The sequence below is a fragment of the Ptiloglossa arizonensis genome, chromosome 8 (genome assembly GCF_051014685.1).
Source record: "Ptiloglossa arizonensis isolate GNS036 chromosome 8, iyPtiAriz1_principal, whole genome shotgun sequence".
Taxonomy (NCBI): Eukaryota; Metazoa; Arthropoda; class Insecta; order Hymenoptera; family Colletidae; genus Ptiloglossa; species Ptiloglossa arizonensis.
The window spans coordinates 11,103,652-11,122,483 of record NC_135055.1 but is presented as its reverse complement, the minus strand read 5'-3'; the positions used below and the strand labels follow the sequence as shown (position 1 = coordinate 11,122,483).

Genomic DNA, 18,832 nt, shown 5'->3' with positions numbered 1-18,832 from the left:
GGCATGATTATTATTACGTTGTTTCAAATAGCAGCTTTGGAAAGTTCATGTAGATATAAAGCTAACGAAGCTGAGTTGAATAAGCAAGCAGGCCAATGAATATGCATAACTTGAAAAATTTAATGCACGACAAAAATTCTATGTAACATTTCATACAATATAGATACATGACGAGGTGAAGAATTATTCTGGTGGTACCCTCATAATTTATATTTATACGATCCTCACAAAATTATTTCACACAATGTGGTTGGTATTCTGAAGCGATTAATGAGAAATACCGATGCTAATGATTGATTAATACTGAACCCAAACTAATTTTAACGACAGGTCAGTATCGAGTAATAATAGGTTGTACCTATAAAAATCAATAGTCAACTTTTTCTTTTGTTTTGATGAGTGGCTTATGTATTGTAAAAGTATTTTATAATATTATACATATTTCAATTTTTCTATATGTAAATGTTAATTGAAATATTAAACGTGGAGCCTATCTGAAGAGACTCGTGCATCTTTTCATTACACGCCAACTTAATTTTGTGTGACTGATTAACACTCGCATGGCTGTCGATAAAATACTTATGGTGATGGTCGTTGAGTTTTTATAGACTCACATCTTATAATCACTATTTAGTAACATTTATTATTTTTTGTTCTAAATTACTTACAAATTATTTTTTTACGCATTAATTTATTCCAAGAGTCAGATATTGATTTAAACTATATGTGTCATTTTCATTAAATAGTTATTTAGAAAAATTATACAAAATTGTAAATACATATTTGACTGGCAGGATTAAACACACCTATTTTACATTAATTTCCTTCAATAAACATAATTTTTAAATAATGTAAATATAATTTGTTCATGTACTTTTTCATACAAGAGTTGTTTAATTATTTGCGATTGTGGTGTTTTGCGTTTGTGATAGAACTTTATGTTTATCTTTCATTCATGATGCAGTTACTAAGTACTATACAACTTCAGTGTAACTATGATAATTATAGTGACACAAATTTACAAATTGCTTTTAACATTAACTAAATGTACCATTAATCGTTAAAGTATGGTTATGACAGAGGAAAATGAATAAGAAAATCTTGAATGACTGTGATATATTACTGTTATATACTCACTAGTTGAATTACTTAAATATTGTCTGAAATAAAAGATATTACTTGAACGCAAAAAATATTTTAACGCTTTGAATATCCTGATGCACAAATTAGCATCGTTTCAGGCGTAGTAGAGCAGTGTTCCTCAACCAGTGGTCTGCGTTTTACGAAAAAAGGTGATTCATAAATGAAACGCATGGAAGAAATAAAATTTTTACTTATTTTATACAATAGAATATTTTGGAAAGAATGAAATTTAACTTTTCGAAAGATAAGTAAGACTAGAAATTCTAAGTTAACTTAAAAATTGTAATCTATACAACTGGGTCTGCAATTTAATTGTATTTATTTTAAAATTAAAGCATTTATGAATTTAATTCCAAGAAGATTTATTTGCCATTTATTTAAGTGGAGGTAAATTTATCTGGATTACCTGGAATTTTATTGGAGGTATAATGCAACTATACTTTGCAACAACATGTTCGTTTGAATTTTTAAACAATAAAAGTAAATAGTCTTATGTAACAAGTATTATAATAATATAGCATAACAAGAATATATAATTCGTTCATCAGTATTGGAAAAATTCTCACTGTATACTTTTACATTGTAATTAATATTGAATATAGTGATTTGTTACATTACTAAAATTAATATTATTTATAATATAGTATCTTTATCCATACCATAGAATTTCTATAGATTTTTCTTACATTAACTTATCAAAATGAAGTTAGATGTCATTTTTGCGATATTCTTTTTTCTGTTTAATATTTATTATTTTCATATCTTTCTTACTGTACGCAATATATTACATTAAATTAAATAAAATTAACACGCATGTATTATAAATATAATACCCAGTTGTTTTATTTATGTTATGAAACTTTTTTAATAAAAATTCTTTCTGAAATAACTACTCCCATGGAACTTTTATTATATAAATTAAAAAATTTCTGTTTCGTAAAAATAGTTTTTCAGAAAGTTTCAAGTGACAGTTAAACCTTTCAATTAGTTAATTAAGAACGAAAATAGATCTTAAATAAATAAGCATATGTCATTATTATCATCCTTTTTACTTTTCTTCCTTGTCCCAAAATGCATGGAAAGGTATGCTGCTGCAACTATTTGTAATTTATTAATTTCCAATGTCTTCACATTTGTACTTTCAAGCACATTAAAGTACGGCTGGTGTACATACAGAGTGTTCTAAAACATACGAGCATAACTTTAGAGGAGAATTCAGCATATTGAAATAAGGAAGAAAATTCGTATAAACATATATACGATATCACCTTGTTTTTGAATTACAAAAATGTTCGTATTATATCAGTTGCTCGTCTATCTTCACAGAAATTGTTTGAAGTTGGCTTCTTCGATTCGAATATAAGCTTTTAAACGTTATATTATAGATTTCTTCATCCGTTCAAAAGTACCAGATGTTGTTCGAATACATTAACAACTCTCTTGAATACAAAATTGTTGTACTTCAACGTGGAAAGACTTCCGGGAGAAGCTCAGTTTATCATAAGAATTACAGGAAGACAAAAATGGCTATAACTAAGAAACAATATCATATCGGATATACGCTTTTACGAACTTCTTTTCCTATTTTAGTGTGTTGAATTTGCCTTTGAAATTATACCCAAATATTTTGAAACACCCTGTGTAACATGGCACACGTTAAGTGTTCGCACCTTGACGTGGTTCGGTTTGACAGAAATTATTTGCAGCTTGTTTCGCGTAACAGCACACCATTCACTGTTCAGGACACGTTAACGTTACACGCGCGTAGTCCCGTTATAAGAAAGAAGTTCTAATGAATATTTGCTAGTAAGTAATGTTTGAACTGTAACTAGTTCTATCTAAACAATAAATGGTCCGTGGATCTATATTTATTATGACATCTTTCTTAGTTTTGTGCACGTAAACACAAGTTTTGTGAAATCAATGAGGAGGGAAAATTAAACTATTATGAACAATTTTGATGCGATAGAAAAGAAAAGGGAATTGCTTTTAATGTAAGGTAACTTATGAAATATACTACAAGTAATTGAATAATATTTTTCTTATTAAACAAAATGGAATTATTACAATATACTTTTTCAAAACGTATAATGGTTCTGCGATTACCAGAAAAACGAATGCACCTATTCGAACTTGATAGTTACTTCATTATGGAGCACAACACAAAAATGAAACAGAGCAAAAATAAAGCATGTGATTTATTCTGATTTGTTGTGTTTCATAAAGTTCTTTAAACAGTTAGAATGATATAAGTTTTGATAGTATTAACATTACTTCTTTTGGAATTACTTGATGGAAACTTTGAAGGTTATACAGAACCACTGCTAATAAGCGTTGTATTATCACGTTTCAAAAATACATGCATACTTGTAGATATATATAGTAAAACGCACTGTGAATTACATAAGAACAGAAAATGTGATATATCAAATATTTGTAAATACTAATTTGTACAGATTCGCATTGTTTGAGATTTCAATAACTCGTAATACGTAAGTATTTGTTTTAAAATTAAAATTTTTTTAAAAATAAGTTCTCAAAAATGTTTCCTTAGTATGTTAAATTTCTTTTGATTAAGAATACTGTAAAAAAGTTGATTTCTTAATTAATAAGTGCCGATTCACTATCGCAACAACCTTAACTTTATTGATTTATATCTTATATTACTTTATTTTAGTAATATAAAAAAATTTGCTACCAATTTATCAAATAAACTTATGCTATTATAAAAACAAACTTCTTTTACGAAGCACATATTATTCATATTGTACGTATGTATGTAAATGAATATGTATCTGTTTGATGACGTATGTTTGAACTCATTTGTATATTATTGGTAGGCAGAGTCAAACGCGAGTGTGATAGGGTCTGAAGAAAAAGCTCAAAGTCTCTAGAGTGACAAGTGACACTTAAGTGTCTCTTATTGCTTAAGTGACCTTCACCCCTACTAAATTCCACCCTACAGGCGTACTCTGAATGTACTGTGCTGAATATCTTTATGTACAATTTATTTTACGTTACAGCGAGATATGCTAAATTCGGTGAAAACAAACATTACAAAATGTACATACATATGTTCGAACGAATCAAAATGCAGAGATTTTTTTTTAAATTATATCCTTTTCTTACTGATTGTGATTAGTGTATGCATCTAACTCGTTAACTCCTTATTAAAACAGTTTTTTATCCTGAAAATGTGTATGTATATAATTTACTGCAACTGTCATCAAGTTGCTGATTACATGATAACAAAAAAGGAATGTTGTTTCTTTGTCGATTCTAGATTGTTACGTGATGGACATCACGCATGTGCTATGTTGTGCTCTTCATTATAATTGCACTGCGTTTAGTATACTCAATTTAAAGGTAGAAGTCTTTCTTTTGCAACAAACTATTAAAAGTTGTTGTACGATTTTTTCTCGTCAATTGATCGCATTTTGAATGAAAAGTTTATTGCCAATATTACAAAAATCCACGATCGTTATTGTAGAGGCAAAATCACAATTCGAACATGTGTTGTAAATCTTAAGTTGACGATTGAGAAGTTTGGAAAAACTTCTTGTGACGTTAGATGCATTGAGACATACACTTGAAAGATTTTGGAAAGATATCTTCCGAGAGTATAATACTCGTTTTTAATTTCAATGCACATAATTATCTTTGCTCTGAAAATTGGTTAAATTGCTGTTCACGAAAAGGGGCAAGTAGATGAATTATAGTATATAAATGGTCCAATAACTTAATTAGTTTAAAAAGACATAACAGTTAACACATAATATGTTTGATAAAAATTATCCACTAGAGAAATAGTTATCATATGATGGTAACAAGTACTCTGTAGGTGCAAAGCTTTGCGTGACATGAATTTAAAAATAGAATGATTATTTTTATGTGTTTTCTGATAATAGTTATTAAGATAGATACAATAACCTGTAATAAAGTGTCATTCAGGGTCATCGAAGGTCAGTTTGAAAAAAATACGTAATAAAGTACAATTAGTAAGTGAGAATATGTTTACGTATAAAGATAAACGTTTACAGATAAATATATTAGGATCAGGATCGATCGATTGTGTAAAATGTAGTGATTTGAAGAATTTGATCTGATTTGATTTGCAAAGAATAATATGATGAATACACGATATTAATTTTGTTGTGTTTATTTTACCATGTGAGATTATAAAGATGTTTTTTAAGTTTTTATTATTCATTATAATACCTACATAAAAGGTATTCTAAGACATATACATTTTTGTGTCTTAATAAATATTTATTGTCACAACTGACCTTTAGTGACTATTTGCAATAGTTATTTTAAATCAATGTATTTTACAAGAGTTTTAGTAACTAGATGAATAACACTTTTTAGAAACATAGTTGTAAAACCTTCAACAATCAAAGAATGCACAAAAAGTTATTAATTTTTTTCAGAGTGCTAGATTGCAATATCCTTTATTTAGGAAAAGTATGAATAAACGCTTTAAATAAATATTTATTATTGTAAAAAGTACTCATGGTAAAATTGAATTCATAATGAGAGGAAAAAAACTGCATTCATGAAAGCTGCAATCGAGGGGTTAGCTCTTGCAAATACATATACAGGTCACAGTTGAAAAGTAGACTAACCGTTAAGACGGAAAGAATGTTAAGACAAAGAGTAGAGTGACAGAGTGGAAGGTAATTAGGTTAACAACCTGGCTAGGAGCAAGAAGGAGAGCGTATCAAGTTGGACACTGACAATGAGAGAAACAAATTAGAGCAATAACCATTTTTTATTTTTTCTTCTTCTTCTTCGTTTTGAAAATTCTCTTTGAATGTTCCTTTAAAATCTTGAAAGTCTTATACTCTCCCGCTGGGATTCTAAATTATTAGATTCATTATTACACTAATGAATAAAAAAAATTTGGATTCACACGAATTCCAATAAGTTTTTAATTTATTTTAGTTGATACTCTTGTGTGTACCTAAAGACTATGCCTCTAACAATTTTTTGAGTCTTGACCTCGTTTGAATGTATCTTAATCTGCTGAAATATTTTTTTTATGTCAGTTGTTAACACGTAGTCGTGTAATCTAAATCGAGCCACTACTTCAAAAATATCATCTTGTATGATAGGACCCACTAGTAGAGCATCATTGAGAAATACTCCATTTGTAGACCTTGCCCATACATCAAATACTATGCGTACCTTTGTTGCGTTGCTTGTCACTTTGACGACTGCATGATGCGGCAGATGAAAATTTTCGCTCAGCACATTGCTTTGTACAGCAATCATATGCTCTGATTGTTTATACTCGGATATAAATTCTTTGCATTGTTGTCGCAACTTCATTTGGGAATCCAAAAGACGTACGCGTAACGAGTACAATATTCTAAGTGCTCCCTTGCACGAATCGACCAATTTTTGTATCTTATTGTTAAACGGAAGTCGCACAACATAGCGATTTTAAGAATCTCGGCAAGTATTAACCCGATAGTGTTCTTTGCATATTTGATCTTCGATCGATAGATGTTTTTGAGTTGAACATTCTTCTACTTTCCAGAATTTTGCAACTTGTTGTTCCAAATTGTTATTTGACAGAAAGCCGTTTACCCTTTGAGTGTTATTTTTCGAAACATTAGACTTTTTCCTGTTTTTAACGATATTTTTGATTCAAATAATTGAATTCTGTTGAATAATTTAGTATAGAAACTTTAGTTTTTGTTCGGTACGTTCACTTTTTAAATTAAGTAGTATTTATACACTTAACTCGTTAATTTTACATTTTTTTTTATGATTTCAGCTTAGCTGAATGGACATTGAGAATTGGAGAGAAAACAGCACATGGATAGATAAAAATTTTTGACAAGAAAGAAACGTGCGGCATGGGTTTGCCGCGTTTCTCTCTGAAGGGATACTTTTTCTACGTGTTATGCTTGTCTGGTTTACTGTTGGTTATCCTGAATCTACTACAGGACGAAATATGGCATCGTATGCGACCTCATACCGGACAAACTCAACCTGCTCATGCTGCAGACAACACCAAGGTATCGTATTGAAATTTTTATTTTAATTTCTGTGAAACTAACTCGTTAAATTAATTTCGCAAATTACGGTTACATGTTATTTGATACAATTTTCGTTTTAATTTTAATTATGCACCGAAAATTTGTATTCAACAAAAGAGTTGCACTTTCATTTGTTCATTATACATCAATCTAATCTTGCGTGATTTACTTGACCATATCATTTTATAATTTCATAAATTTTTTAATTATCCACAAGAACGACTTACAATTAAAAACTCATCTGGGTTATGTAGTTTTAAAAGAATTTTATTAATGTTGTGTATAGATAAAGTTAAAAGTCTGAAGTCTAAAAGAATATCTTCTAATCATTATGGATTATGAACAAAAATTTTAATTTCTGAGATGTGAATCAAAGTATTTTATCGGTAAAACTTTATTTAAAAAAGATTATGTAAGTTAAAATACTACTTGCAAACTATACAAGTAAAACATAATATGTATGTATGATACGAGAAAAATAAATTTAGTTTATACAAAAAGAATGAAGAAATACGGAATAGATTGCCAAAAAATGAAATTATTGGTGGCTTACTATTCAGTATTGAATAACGTGCTTTGAGACTCATTGCCCCTAATGAACAAATAGTAAATTAAGAAAGGCAAGGGTTCCAACAGCGTTTTTATCGATAACGCGATTGTGCATTCAAAATCTTTATACATAATTCTTAGAGTACACATATACTTCCAATCACTATTCACAAGATTTGTATGGAGTTCATACCACAAATTAAAATAATTCAATCCATTAAGTTTTGTTCGCAGACTTGTAAATAAGGCTGATCCAGTAAACTTCGCCTTATTGTTAGACACGATTAATGTTTTATGAACTTTAAATTCAAAGTATTTAAGGAAGATGACAAGGAATTTTCCAATTTATTTTTCAGTCAAATAACATCTTTTTAGTGTAATTTATTAACATACCAAAGATTAATTTATCGTAGAGTAATATAAAACAAAAATTAAAAAATAGTAATTTTATATTATGCTACTTCTCAAGTTTTTGATCGCTTGTCAAACTATATAACAATGTTTTTGGATGTGTTTTTGTTCAGTTTCGTTTAGTATCTCAAGAATTTGTAAAATGGTTGAGTGGGCTTTTTGTAATCTTGGATTTGTATAATCCTGTTAAATGAATGAATTTTCAAATTTGCGATCTTTTTGTACGGATGAATTAAAAAATTTCTTGTTATGACGATAAAATCGTGTCTAAGTCCAAACATTTTGCCACTTTCTATAAACAGTTCTATTTACCATGTATAAATCAATTCTGAGGAAAGAATAAAGGTAATAGGTAATAGTGAATAGAAATGTTGAATTTTGATCGCAGATCAATCGAAATTGGCCATCGAAATTGGAGAAACCAGCGTTGCAGGTTCTGCAGACTTGGGAAACTGTGAAGAAAAAGCTTCTGTTCGAGGTACGGTTACTAAACTGCAATATCAGTAGATAAACAACATACCCAACACAATCTTTTTATTGTATTGGAAATTACTATTAACTAAAAAATTAAGTCGTCTTTTGTATAAGTAATCATTCTATCTTCCAACTATATATATGTAAATTAGTGTAAACCGATTAGTTCCTTCTCGTAAATTTTTCTAAATATAAGGATTCACTAAATTCGTTACTCTGATCAACATATTCGTCATTTTAATCGTGTTTGATAACAAGAAAAAGTACCACGAAAACTTTTGTACACTCTAAATGGGTATTTAATTTAATTTTTACCCAAAATCATACTTTTTGAGATTTCAACATATTAAGAAGAAATAATAAAATCTCGTTGTCTCACTTCACACTATTGAAAGACAAATATAGAACAAAGTATGGACTATCTAAAAAAAAAAATACGAAAACGCATGTCTTGGTCCAAGACTTATCAACCAATGTCTACCAATATAAAAACAGTAGACAGAGTAATTATGACAAGACTTAGAACACGACACTGCAAATTCATACTTACATACCTAATAAAACGAACAGAATCATCATTTTGCAAACTCTGTAACTAAATTACATCGATCAATCATCCCATACTTTAAACAGAAGATTCAAAATTCCCCCAAAAAAGTATAAGATAATACCAGTCGTGGCTCCGATGCCACAGAAGCACATAGAAAATACATTGAAATTTTTAGAGAAGAACCGAGACGTTGTTAATATTCTAATAAATCGTTGCTAATGACCTGATGGTCGATGCGATGTAAAACATCTATAAAAAACGTAATAAAGCGAGCAGCTCTATTTTATACTCATGAAACATTAACCACAGTCCACGTAAGAGGAGATTAAGTTATGGCGGATCCTTTTCGTGCAGAGGTCATCTTTTAGTCATGTAAGACACAGATGTCAAAATCACTGATTTTGGGCTTTTATATCAGGAGAACATGATAGTCGAGGACGTATAGTTTTAAACAGTTTTAGCAGTGTGACGGGATCCGGTTAAGCAAAATGGAAACAAATAATGGGTAAAAATAAAATTTCCGCCGCCAATCAAATTGCTTTTATTTCAATACATCAACTCATCGGAGATGCAATCGCATTCCTTCGATCCATTAACATTTTCGCACTTTCATACTGATTACAAAAATGTTGTTCTTTAAAGTTCTGTACTTGTTCTTATACCGTAAAAATTATTATTCTAAATTCGCAGCCAATTAGCTCGGTACTACCCACGACGAATAATTATTGTTCGTCGGGAGTAATACCGATTACCAGGTCTCACCACGTGGAGGTTGCTGCGAGCGGAGACCCGGAGAGAGATAGATGGAATCAAAGTTCCATCGATCTCCCTCGACACGCAGTACAAACGAAGATACTAAACCAAAGAGATGGAAGGAATCAATGTTCCTTCGATCTCCTCGTTTAGTTCTGCCAAGCAATTACATTATGGAAAAATTAGGCAAAATTGGGAAAGACGCGACACGAACCGTGCGGTTGGTCCTACTAGGTCGGTCCCGTTTCCCCTCAGTGGGCCCGATTAAAGAGGAAATGCACGACGCCGTCCACTCCTTGGAGTGCCCCGTTTCTCCCAACTCCGCGTCAGGAACCACGCAAAGCGTGGACCTAACTTACGAAGGATGACGAAGAGAGGGTCTTATGGCACAGGGCTTCCACAGGGACCAGTGCGAACACCTGCCCCTGTGTTCGCAGCATGTTCTCTCTGGAAGCGGACGCACCAGAAGAGACGGCGATCGACCGTTCAGACCACCTACACGGCCGGTCACTTGCTTATGCAACAAGCAGTGGTGACCGGGCTGAGGAACGAGGAAGCGAGCAAAAATAAGCTAAAGATTGGATAATTGCTTGACAGATAACAGATATTTGTACACGGTGGCCTTAAAATTAACTTATTCCAAGCTTAACTAAAGATCCCACGGCGGTTGCGACGATAGTGTCCTCTTCCTTCTTCGTTCTTCGTTCTTCGTTCTTCGTTCTTCGTTCTTCGTTCTTCGTTCTTCGTTCTCCGATGTGCCTACCTAAGAGAAACCTAAAGTCAAGGCATGATAGAAAAATGATAGAAAATAGAAATGAAGTTGGTTAGTGATTAAATACAGTCATGCAGTAACAAAGAAAGTAAAGGCAAGAATGACAGAAAAATAAACATGGAAAAACAAGTACAAAGTAAAATCAGAGAACAAATAAAATAAATTACACAAAGAAACAATTAAAAACCAAAGAATGGATTGAGAGTATGGTCGCCAGTACTGACCACCGCCTACCGGCGGCCAGTACCGGTTACCAAGGTGGGGGGTACCCCTTCCATAAACCTAAAACGAAGAGATCCGTCCACCTCGGAGGCTCCAGGAAGAATGAAATTTTAAACAACCGGGGGCTCCTTATATACCCCCCGCAAGGTCACTTACCAGTGACTTACCGTTACTTTCATTGTCTTTGTTCGATCTAATCGAATATTTCAACAAATTGATGGCTTTTTAGCCATTATTTATACTAGAACCTTGTTACTAATTGTTTAAACTACGATCCTACGACAGCTGTTAATTAATATGATAAATAAACATCAAGATAATGCGAAATCTATGAAGACGAACGGTTTCGGTGAATGTTTATTCATTTTCGTGATTGTTACTAACATTTACGCATGTTCGCAATACTGATTGAACAATGTGCATCTTATTTATGCATTACAAATGATTAAATAACTTATAGAAATTGATTTTGTTCGAGATTCGGGGTATAAACGTGTTTCTTAATTGTATAAAGCATGAAAAGTAACAATTGATTATTAGATACATTAATTCAACATTTGTTTAATTCTTATAATTTACGCAATACGAGTAGAAGTTGCGTTTTTTACTCAAAAGCGCCGAAATTCAATTAATCGCTTTTCTAGATAGAAAAAACAGCTCTATTTTATACTCATGAAACATTAACCACAGTACACGTAAGAGGAGATTGATTTATGGCGGATCCTTTTCGTGCAGAAATCATTCGTTTAGTCATGTAAGATACAGGTGTACACACATCCAGTTCGCACATGATGAAATTATTATACTTTTGAACGAATAGGATCCACCGTAACTGCAGACACAATTTTCTCGCACTTACCATACGTTATAGGAATTATTGTGAAAGGTATACGTCATTAAAGAAGTAGTAATTAATTTAAGATGTGTAGCCATGTATTTCTTTCGTTTAAAGGTATCCAATTCACCCGGCACGACGATTTTGCCACACGTTACTTTGGATCCTCTAGATCCATCAAGACGACCCTGGTACATGAAAGGAGGAAGCAGAAGACCTTATCCTGCCTTAAAATCCAATCGCACTGGTCGAAGATTGGCACATTTGTGGCCCGAAGAAGATGCATATGATGATCGTGTCACGAATCAAGTAAGATGTAATGAGAATCAATATAAATGTCAATTACAATTACTATTGTATAAAGAGCGAGTATTCATTGATACGTTACACAAAAATTGCATGAAGTTTTAATATAGAGAGTGATTCTAAAAACGGGGATAAGGTGTAGTTTCTTTCTAATTCTAAATGTAGATACGAAACATTATTGAAGCAAAAATTGAATGCCTTTCATAAGAGAATTCTTTTCTCTGGTGTAAGGGTACAAATAATTGAAACATGTATCTTTTTGCACAATTTGATTTTTCTCAAAATTTTGCAAATGAAAATGTGAACATATAACCATTTATGACTCAATACATTACCAGATATTTTATATTTTATTTGAAGAAATTATATTACAAGTGTTCAAACGTGTTACCACTTATGGTCGAAATATTTTCTTATTCTGCTTCTTTACATGTTTTATTACACTTTTAAGTTGTGTTGCAGTTATATTTCGATAATTCGTTTTAAATGTTTTAACTTTAATTTTTATGTCATACATTGAGACAAAGAACTGTGAATACATCTTTTTAAAATGTTTCTAACAAAAAGGGTAGCTCATAAGGGACTGTGACACAATACACAACTAAAAGACCTACTAAAATAAAGTAATCTCCTAAAATGAAATATGAAATATCTTGTAGAGCATTATGTGCAAAATGATGAGTAAAATCGATTTTACATTTTTATCTTATTCATATATGTAGTGGATATCTACTCACTCGATATAATGATAAATTACAGAACAAAGATTTTAATACTTTCATATGGTACGGGAAACAGAAATATTATATGGGCGTAGATGTTTTAGATTAGCATATCCAACTTTTTGTTCATACGTACGTGAATACAGTTGGGAGTTACAATACTATGGAAGTTATATAATACTATGGGAACAAAACATTTAGATAAATAATGAAACGATATGACAGCTTTTAAACTGTTTGTCGATTTGAAATTTTTTAATCTAACATTTTATACGTATTGAAATGTTGTTCTTGGGTACTTTTATCATTCATATTTATTTAATTTTATTCACTCGTATAGTTCGTTAGTATTGTTATAAATAGAATATAGGAAATCGCGTGTTTGTTAGTAATTGCCAGTTGTTCTCATTGTAAAATATTTGAGAATTGTGACTCTGTATAAATTGAAAATTTGGTTAAAATTCTATGAATTTGAGTTTGAGGTACATTTTTAAATTTATTGACTTTTTTTAGATCAAAGTAACGCTACCTAAACAGATCGATAGATTAATACAGGAAGATGATGGAAATGAAAAATAGTAATACCACGAAAATTTTTTTCGTTGAACAATGATCTTTCATTTCGTTATGCATGCACGTTTTAAATAATATATCAAAAAGTACATATTTATCATAATGACGAGACATTTCTAAGATAGTATTATTGCTTCAATAATTGTTTATGTCATTTAGGTAGTGGAAAGCAATTTTTTAAATTTATATTATATAACGTTTTTATAGTTGATGTTTGTGCCTTATAATTACAACAAAACAAGTGCAGAGCATCAGTTGAAAAAAATAATGGTTTCACATGGTATGCCCGAAGCAAAAGTTGGTCCTGATATATTTCTTCAGCTCCGTTGTCCAGTAAATACGTGTACAATTGTTAGGGAAAATCCGGACAGCGCCGATTTAATCCTTTTCAAAGATTATGTAACTCATGTCCGAAGAGGTTCTCCAAAGCAAGTACGTAATACAAATCATGTCTTATTTTGATTGATTATAATGATAGCTATAGCATTGTACAAAACAAAAAAGAATTGTCATTACGTTTTCTTTCTATTACCCTATTTGAATTGTTCATCATTGATAACATTATTTCGTAACAAGCTTGTATTACAATTACATTGTGAACATTATATGTTCAGTAATTATGTTTTTTACAAATTAATTTTAATTTAATCTCGCACATTAAATCTCATTACTTTGCAAATAATGCGATCGATCGAAAAGAATGTTCATGTAATCAAAATGATTCACATTTAAGAAATTTGTATTCTTATTGCGACATGCAAGCCAATTTTTCTAAAATCAGAAGCACAGACTCCAATGCAGTGTCTTAAAAAGTATTTGTACAGTAATGATTTTTGCACGGATTTAATTTTTAAAATTTTGATTTACTTATATAGATGCCTTTTAGTAAAAAAATTCAGTGACAGTAGCGAATGTGATTCATTGTTTAAGAAAAAGTTATTACGCGATGAACTGAATTAGCGTATTTAACACTATTTAACACAATATTATAATTATATAATATTCAAGCGAATTATACAAATTATTTTATATAAAACTTGAAAAATGAAACTACATATGTACGTCGAATAAGACTGATATGTTTTTCAACAGGTGTGGATGCTGTATTTTTTAGAGTGTCCTTATCACACGCAAAGCGTGAAGAACGCCATCATTAATTGGACGGCAACTTATCGTCGTGATAGTGACATAGTCGCACCCTATGAAAGGTGGCAGTATTATGATCCTAGTATTACACAAATTCCACAAACTTTTAATTACGCGGCCAACAAGACTAAGAAGGTAATAACGTTTTTAGTTGTTTTTTACTTCTTAAATATATTCAAAAGTATTGCACATTGTAATTATATGTTTCAAAAGATAATAAATGTATTCAAATTATTCTTTCGAGTTACAACTTGTCGAAGTTTACAAATGAGGTCATTTAGAAGGTTCATGGGAGATAATACAAATTTATCGTTTAATATTAATTACGTACAAGCAGTTAGAATTGTAATATCTAAAATAATACAGAATATTTTGCAGCTAAATTAATTGAAGAAAGAAACTGATTTTTATCCATTTAATTCTTTTGATTTAATTTTAGAATAATTTATTAATAATGTATTATGAATGACGCACTTCATCTTTTCTTCATAATCATTTCAGGTGGCTTGGTTTGTTTCTAATTGCCATCCTCGAAACCAACGTATGCATTACGCAAAAGAGCTATCAAGGCATATACAAGTGGACATTTATGGAACCTGTGGTACCTTGCGGTGTCCACGTTCGCAATATCAAGCGTGTTTCGATATGCTTGACGAAGACTATAAATTTTATCTTGCTTTTGAGAATTCGAATTGTAAGGATTACATTACCGAAAAGTTCTTCGTCAACGGTCTTGGGTACGGTACACTTTTTATATTATTATTAGTCATATTAAAGTTATAAATATATTTAATTAAAATATGTAATAATAGTATAATAAAATAAAAATCATTCGTTAGATAGTCAGGTATTATTACAGCGATTTAATTTATTGTACATATTATACATTCTGCGGATAGGTAAAACAAATTTTGATCGTATCTTTAAACAAGAATGGATCAAACAATCATAAATATTAAAATTGATAGTTATACAAGTGATAATAGTACTTAAATAATAAAAAGTACTGCAAAGGACTAGATTCTGTAATCTGCGAATTTGATTGTATGGTTCAGCGCCGAAGCGAATGTATATACTATAGCAATTCACTAAGCACAATAAAGAATACTGTCCATCTTTGCGAAACATCGCTGATTGATGCGATACATATTATTTTAATCACAGTGACAGTATTGATATCAACAAACTTTTACAAAATATAGATAAGGGTCTTTTCAGTCTATTTTTCATGTAAAAAAATCCTAATTTATAAAAACTATGATTAAAAAGGTTGTTTTTTAATTGTAATGGGTGCACTGCCAATTGTAACGTGTGCATTGTGTTTCAGGCACAATGTTCTGTCAATTGTAACGTGTGCATTCTGTTTCAGGCACAATGTTCTGTCAATTGTAACGTGTGCATTGTGTTTCAGGCACAATGTTCTGTCAATTATAATGAGTGTACTGTGTTTCAGGCACAATGTTCTGTCAATTGTAATAGATGCATTGTGTTTCAGGCACAATGTTCTGTCAATTGTAACGTGTGCATTGTGTTTCAGGCACAATGTTCTGTCAATTGTAACGTGTGCATTGTGTTTTAGGCACAATGTTCTATCAATTGTAACGTGTGCATTGTGTTTCAGGCACAATGTTCTGTCAATTGTAATAGATGCATTGTGTTTCAGGCACAATGTTCTGTCAATTGTAACGTGTGCATTGTGTTTCAGGCACAATGTTCTGTCAATTGTAACGAGTGCACTGTATTTCAGGCACAATGTTCTGTCAATTGTAATGGATGCATTGTGTTTCAGGCACAATGTTCTGCCAATTGTGATGGGTGCACATCCAACGGACTACGCTCGCAGCGCGCCTTATCGTTCGTACATTCACGTGGATGAGTTCGAGTCGCCAAAACAGTTAGCCGAGTATCTCCATCGTTTGGACCGAGACGACGAGCTGTACAATTCATATTTCCGTTGGAAAGGTACCGGGGAATTTATTAATACGTACTTTTGGTGCCGGGTTTGCGCCATGTTGCACGATGATCGACGACCGAAATATTACAAGGATGTAAACGAATGGTGGAGGGGTGACGGTATATGCACGACGAGCTCGTGGCGTGAACACGACTTGGCCCGCACTGGGAATCAAAGAACTACCTGAGGAAGCCTCTACGAGGTTCGGTTAACCTCAATGAGATGATGCGACGCGTTGAAATCTCCATACGCTTGTGTCAGAAGAATCATCTGGACTTCCAAAGAGTGTGAAGAATTTTATTCACGCAAGTGGGACAGCTCGGTCTGTCGCGTTTTTGTTGATTTTGTAACAAATATGTTGCAACGTTCCGATAGAGGACCATCGATGAACGGTCCCGTGTGTCCTGCGGATGCTGAAACGTCAAGGAAAACGAAGTCTAGGTAGTTTATTTAATCGAAGAAAAAGACTGCCGACTGCAAATCTGATGAAACACAAAACGTCGAGACTACACGAGGATTTGTACTTTTCAACGAACAACGTGAATGACTTTTACACATCAATTAAGAACTAATTCGTTACTTTAGACGAATAAATTTACGCGTGTTTTTACAATGATTACTGTTTCTTCGTGGATGGCAGCAATGTAACCATACAGCCCATTTAACTGGTATTTTGATTACGGTCAATTACTTATGGTTGAACTATTGTATAGGTTTAAAGAGTTAGAAAACTTTTGTTTCTAATATTTACAATGATTCTCCGTAGAACCATAATTTGCTTGAAGATTTACGTACAACCATTGACGCTAAACTATTTCGATCGTTGATCATCAATGATGGTTATGCGTAGAGAAAATAGTTTCGGCATATCACTTAACGCGAATTTATATAGTGTTCCTTTAACAAGTGTATGGATGTGCGAAAGATTTGAAGTAGACCCTTTTACGTAATAGAGGCACAATATTCGACTTAAAAGTTTGTAAAATGTTATTTTCATAAAATGTATTATCGTGACCGTGACGATTTTAAGAATAGAATGTTTTACGAAATTATTTATAAGGGATTTACATTGATGCATAGTTAATGTAAAATTCCACACGTGTTTGAAAATGATGGTATAGTGCTGTGAGATCTTGATAGAGGACGCTCTTAGTTAAATGCGTTCGAATGTTGATTAATTTGCAAACATACAAGTAGGTAAATGAATTTGTAGGAAAATTTACAAATGACAGACGTGTATAAACTACTTTGCTAAATAATCTGTCATCCATATTTAGTCCTTAACAATGCAAAAAGCGTATTATTTTAGAACAGAAACGTCTTTCGAAATTAGTTCCTTCGGTAGCAAAAAATACTCGAAACGTTTTGCACAATAAAAATAAAATATCAACAAATATTTGTTGGTATCGCGAGTAAAACAATATCATAATTTAGATTAAATATGTGACAAAATTTTGCATTTGTATAAAAAACTTAGTTAAAATAAATTTGGTTAATTATATCGAGTATCATTGATATTGAAATTCGATTTTAAATTCAATTTCTATAAACGAGTCGTTAAGAAAGCGCATAGAGTTGTTGCATTTCTCTTTTGAACATTCCTTATCCTTACAATGAATTTCAAGCACAAAGTAATAAGTATATTTTCTCTCAAACACCATTTCTCACCAAATGGGATCCTTTGAAATTCATTCAAAATTGGAACAACATGATTGTATTCTTTTAATAAATCGATTTCTACGTATAGTACAATATTTTTGCGTGCAAGAAAAATGCGAATATTGAATAATAATATAAAATTCACCGATATACAGATTAATGTAGTTTTAAATGTTCCTGGCAAATCAACGAAACACTACGTTCGTCTAGTATTTAAATAAATATTCATGCCTGCGTTCGCATTAATGAATATTTATCAATAATCAAATATACTATTCATGTGGGTTCGAATTCAGAATGTACTTTACTTTCTACTAGTTATTTTTTTTTTTATGCACCTATAATGGTAATGGTGTGAAATCGATATGTTGTATGAAGCAGCAAATTTCACTACTTTTTTCGACTAATTTTCGATAGTATGAAAAAATGATTTTTACACAAATTGACATCAAATAATATGTTATATGCTAGTAACATTTGTCTCAAACATTTAGAAACAAAGAATACTATTTCTTTTGATTATTGTTAATGGGACACTATATTTTTACTTTTAATATAATAGTTTTCTTAAGATTATATTCATTAAATGATCTCAATGTTATTGCTATGTCCTTATGTGGGAATTATTTTTCGTATTGTAAAGAATTCACGACCCAAGAGAGTACCACTATTAATTTTAGAAATTTAGTAGAATTATACTATAATTACAAGAAATT

General features: G+C 31.3%; 2 protein-coding genes across 2 annotated transcripts in view; one reads left to right on the top strand and one right to left on the bottom strand.

The window, feature by feature from the left end:
• The window catches only part of Fucta (glycoprotein 3-alpha-L-fucosyltransferase A), a 32,002-nt gene extending 13,432 nt beyond the window's left edge, over window positions 1-18,570 (top strand). Inside the window, exons 2-8 of the mRNA XM_076318421.1 lie at window positions 6,926-7,169; window positions 8,539-8,628; window positions 11,874-12,065; window positions 13,565-13,789; window positions 14,450-14,638; window positions 15,005-15,240; window positions 16,293-18,570. Coding sequence (XP_076174536.1) covers window positions 7,008-7,169; window positions 8,539-8,628; window positions 11,874-12,065; window positions 13,565-13,789; window positions 14,450-14,638; window positions 15,005-15,240; window positions 16,293-16,644 — 1,446 coding nt within the window. The 5' untranslated portion in view covers window positions 6,926-7,007 and the 3' untranslated portion in view covers window positions 16,645-18,570. The remainder of the gene's footprint in view (window positions 1-6,925; window positions 7,170-8,538; window positions 8,629-11,873; window positions 12,066-13,564; window positions 13,790-14,449; window positions 14,639-15,004; window positions 15,241-16,292) is intronic.
• Window positions 5,346-7,009, bottom strand: LOC143150671 (uncharacterized). The gene is made up of 4 exons (XM_076319118.1): window positions 7,005-7,009; window positions 6,613-6,772; window positions 6,107-6,552; window positions 5,346-5,361 (listed from the first exon to the last, which is right to left on the bottom strand). Exons 1-4 carry the CDS (start codon window positions 7,007-7,009, stop codon window positions 5,346-5,348), a joined length of 627 nt encoding a protein of 208 aa, XP_076175233.1.
• Window positions 18,571-18,832: the final 262 nt, after the last annotated feature.